This window comes from Otolemur garnettii, unplaced genomic scaffold, assembly GCF_000181295.1.
Source record: "Otolemur garnettii isolate 467f Iridium unplaced genomic scaffold, OtoGar3 scaffold00181, whole genome shotgun sequence".
In the NCBI taxonomy this organism is placed as follows: Eukaryota; Metazoa; Chordata; class Mammalia; order Primates; family Galagidae; genus Otolemur; species Otolemur garnettii.
Window position 1 is genome coordinate 212,358 of NW_003852576.1, and position 4,655 is coordinate 217,012.

General features: G+C 39.4%; 1 protein-coding gene across 1 annotated transcript in view; it reads right to left on the bottom strand.

Annotated features, from left to right (window-relative positions):
• Positions 1–4,655, bottom strand: part of TMEM156 (transmembrane protein 156) — a 34,474-nt gene that overhangs the window by 9,629 nt on the left and 20,190 nt on the right. The window contains exon 2 of the mRNA XM_012811952.2: positions 2,353–2,622. Within this exon, the coding sequence (XP_012667406.1) occupies positions 2,353–2,622 (270 nt within the window). The remainder of the gene's footprint in view (positions 1–2,352; positions 2,623–4,655) is intronic.

Here is a 4,655-nt window from a genome sequence, read left to right on the forward strand (position 1 = left end):
TCATTGTTGTTTGGCGGGTCCGGGCTGGGGATTTGCACCCGCCACCTTAGGTGTACGTGGCTGGCGCCTTAGCCGGTTGAACTATAGGTGCCGAGCCTAAACATCCTTTCTATAAAAGAAAATGAAAACAAAAAAGTTACTGGCACTAAAAATAATTATTAAAGTGATTAATTTTTTAACATCATGAAAACCAGCTGCTGGTAGGGCTGAAATAAGATTGGACCATTTCAGAGAAAATAGAGGCATTTCCCCGATGACTTGTGGGACAGACTTGCATTTTTCTGTAATGATCACAGCAGTATTTCCCATCCCACAGTGGACTATAAATAGATTTCTAGGCTTCTGTAACAAAGTATCATAAACTGGCTTAATGGGCAGAAATTTGTCTCCCAGTTCTAGAGGATGGAAGCCTGAGATCATGGTATCAACAGATCAATTTGCTGTGAGGCCTCTGAGGGAGATTCTATTCTGCGCTTCTCTCCTACATAACAGGTTTGCTGGCAATGTTTGGCATTCACTGGCATGTAGAAGTATCACTGGCATTCTCCCTATGTGCATGTCTGCATCCAAATTTCCCCTTTTTATAAGAATAATAGTCATATTGGATTAGAGCCCACTATAATGACCTCATCTTAACTAATTACTTCTACAATAACCCTATTTCCAAATAACTTCACATCCTGAGGTATGGAGAGGTTAGGGCTTTAACGTATGAATTTTGGAGGAACACAATTCAATCCATAACACACATTATTCTAAAACTTTGCCATCCTCTCATTAAGAGGTAGAGTCTAATTCCTTTCCTACTGAATTTGGGAGGGTGTGTGACCTGCTTATAGCCAATAAAATGCAGAGAAAGTGACACTGTGTGACTAAGGCAAAAAGGGGAAGCAATTTCCACCTTGTTCTTGGGAACACTAATATTGGAGCCTTGAACCATTCTGGAAAAGTCCACCAACTTAAGGCCACCATGCTGTGAAGTAACCCAAGTAGAAAGAGGACATAAGGAAGCAATCAACTGAATGACTAAGTCAGCTATACACATGTATCTGATAAAGATTAATATACAAGATATAGAAGGAAATTCTGGGTGGTGCCTGTGGCTCAAAGGAGTAGGGCACCGGCCCCATATACTGGAGGTGGTGGGTTCAAATCCAGCCCCGGCCAAAAACTAAAAAAAAAAAAAAAAGAAAATTCCTACAAAGCAATAGCGAAAAAACCCCAACAAACAAAACCCACCAAATAACTTGATTACCAAATGAGCAAAGGATTTGAATAAAGAAGACATACGAATGGCCAATGGTATATAAAAAGGTGCCCAGCCTTACTAATCATCACGAAAAAGTACGTCAAAGCCGTAATCAGATACACCACACACCTGTCAGGGTGGCCATTATTAATAAAAGATAAATGTTGGCATGGATGTGGAGAAATTGGTGCCCTTGCACACAGCTGGTGGGAATGTAAAATGGTCCATTTACTAAGGAAAACAGTATGGAAGTTCCTCAAACATTTTAAAATAGAATTACCCTATGATCTAGCAATCCCACTTCTTAGTATTAAAATAATTGAAATCAGCACCTTCAAGAGGTATCTGCACTCCCATGTTCATTGCAGCACTATTCACAACAGGCAAAAGATAAAGAAACAACCTGAATGTCTACTGATAGGTGAGTAGGTTAAGAAAACGTCACACACACACACACAGAGGAATATTATTCAGCCTTTTTTTAGGAAGAAATCTTACCATGTGCAAGATGAATGAAACTGGAGGACATTTTGCTAAGTAAAGTAAGCCAGTTACAGAAGGACAAATACTGCTTGATTTCACATATCTACAGCAAGCAAAGTAGTCAGATAATCAGAAACAGATTAGAATGGTGGTTGCCAGGAGCTTGGCGGAGGAGAAAATAGGGAATTGCTGCTGAATGAATATAAAATTTCAGTTATGCAAAAAGAGTAAGTTCTAGAGATCTGCTATACAACACTGTGCTGTAGTTAACCATCTAACACATGTGAACGATAGTGGCATTTTCACATACTTTAAGAATGCTTTGTTGGGCAGCCTCTGGCTCAAAGGAGTAGGGCACCAGCCTCATATACTGGAGGTGGCGGGTTCAAACCTGGCCCTGGCCAGGGAAAAAAAAAAAAAACTGCAAAAAAAAAGAATACTTTGTCTTCAACAAAGCTAAGTAAACCAAAAATGAGCAATATTCTGAAGCCCAACAGTGCCTCAACAGTCACACCACCAATGCCATGAAATTTACAATGGAATATATTATTAATCTGTTTGGAACAGAATAAGTTAATTTATACTTGGTACCTTTTATTCTCACTTTCACTTTGTGTTACCTTTTGATGTTTGTTCCTGAGAAATAAAATCCGTATTTCCTTTGGACTTACAAACCAAACATGAAGAGCATGTTTTAAATCCACTTGTGATGTCTTGGCAAATTCTGGAGAAGTTTTGACAATTAGAGTGATTTAGAAAGATTCCCATGATAATCGGAGTTTCTCTAACTGGTTGCAGAAGAGTTACAAAAGAAAAACTGAGGTCCGAGAGTGCATAAGTGAAATTAGGTTGTAAACACACATCCAGACATGATAGCTCCAACACTCTTTCTGTAAAGAAAAAAAAAAACAATACTTTTTATACTGTAAAATTTTGAGTTTTGGACATTCAAATAAATACATAATACCCTCCCAGATTTTCTTAGGATTCAGTATAATTCAACTTATCAGTTTCAAGGCTTTTTTTCCCTAACATGAATTAACAATATTCCATCTATGTATTTCTTTTTTAAACTTGTCGACGTTTCCTACTGATTTTCAGAGAACAGATTTCCTTGTAGGGACATGCTTGGAAACACTACTATTTTAACCATTCTCTATTTGGGGAATTTTTAACGGGTAAACCTTAAGTTCTTCTGAATCTATCTGTTCCAAAATAGAGACTCAAGTCAATTTCATGGAGCTGAAGAGGCAATGAAAACCTTGGACAGGTTTTCCATATTAGTTTCTTTCTTTTTATTTTTTTTTAAGAGACAGAGTCTCACTTTGATGCCCTCAGTAGAGTGCATTGGCATCACAGCTCACAGCAACTTCCAGCTCTTGGGCTTAAGCGATTCTCTTGCCTCAGCCTCCCAAGTAGCTGGGACTATAGGCACCCACCACAACACATGGCCAATTTTTTCTTGTTGTTGTTGCAGTTTGGCCAAAGCTGGGTTCGAACCGGCCACCCTTGGTTTATGGGGCCGGCGCCCTACTCACTGAGCCACAGGTGCCGCCCTCCATATTAGTTTCTTAGCATCGCTGAAACAAATTACCACAACTCTTCGGTGGTTCAAAGCAAAATAAACTCATTCCTTCCACAGTTCTGGAGGCCAGAAGTTTAACGTCAGTTTCAACAGTAGCAAATTAACATGTCCACAAGATTGTGTTCTTTCTAAAGGCTCCAGGGAAGAATCTGTTCCTTAGCCCTCTTCCAACTTTTGGTGGCTACTAGTGTTCCTTGTTCACATTGCCTTCTCCTCTGTCTTTGTTTTCTACTCCTGTTTGGGTCAAATCTCCCCCCATCTCTCTCTTATGAGGACATTTGTGACTGGATTCAGAGCCCACCCAGACAATTCCAGATTATCCCCCCTTCATAACTGAGGTTGACCTTCCCATCTCAACATCCTTAATTATCTGACTTTGTTAGGTAGAGTCCCTCTCGTGGTTTTGTCCCACACACAAAAGGTGTGCCCAACACCCTACCCTGTGTCCATTCAGTGAGAGCACCGATCCCCCTCTTCCTCCCTTATTACCCATCCCCCCAATTGAGTTGAAATAAGTTTTTCACCTATGCAGGCTCAATAAAGGCCCCTTTCCTTATAAGGAAACGTTTTCAGGTTCTAAGGATTAGCACAGTGATATCTTTGGGTGGCCACTATTCAGCCTATTAAAACCTCCAAAGGCAAAATTTTACAAGGTGGCATCATAATTTTTACCTTTGTCTGAAGGCAGACATCAGATATGGAAATGATGATATAATAGAAAGAATACTGAGTTCAGAAACAAAAGATGAAGACTGTAACATCTGTCATTAGCCAAGATACTTAAACAATTTACTTAATCTCCGTGAGTCTAGTTTTCTCACTAGCAAAACAGAGACTGTAACTCTGGATCCTGCTAACCCCTGGGGTTGTATGTACATAGTAACATCAAGTAGTATAGAACACATGATAACACTTGAAATGTGTACAGAATGGATGTCATTTAAAAAGCAAACTCACCACCAAAAGTAAAAATTAAAAATTCATCATTCATTTAGGATGGAATTATCTATGATTTAATTGACACAAATAATCAAACCTCATGGTGAAAAAATTGAAAAATTGGGAATTCCTATTTAGCAATAATGATCAACTAAAGAAAAGGTAACTTCTCTTTCAGAAAATCCCATTCTGACAGTTGGTATGAGAAAATAACTGACATCGTCAATCAATTCCACCTTTATGTGGCTTCTTTACCATCCTCACATAACCATATGGGGCAAAAGTATTTTTAAGATTTCTAGGCTCGGTGCCTATAGCTCAACCGGCTAAGGCGCCAGCCACGTACACCTAAGGTGGCGGGTTCGAATCCCCAGCCCGGACCCGCCAAACAACAATGAC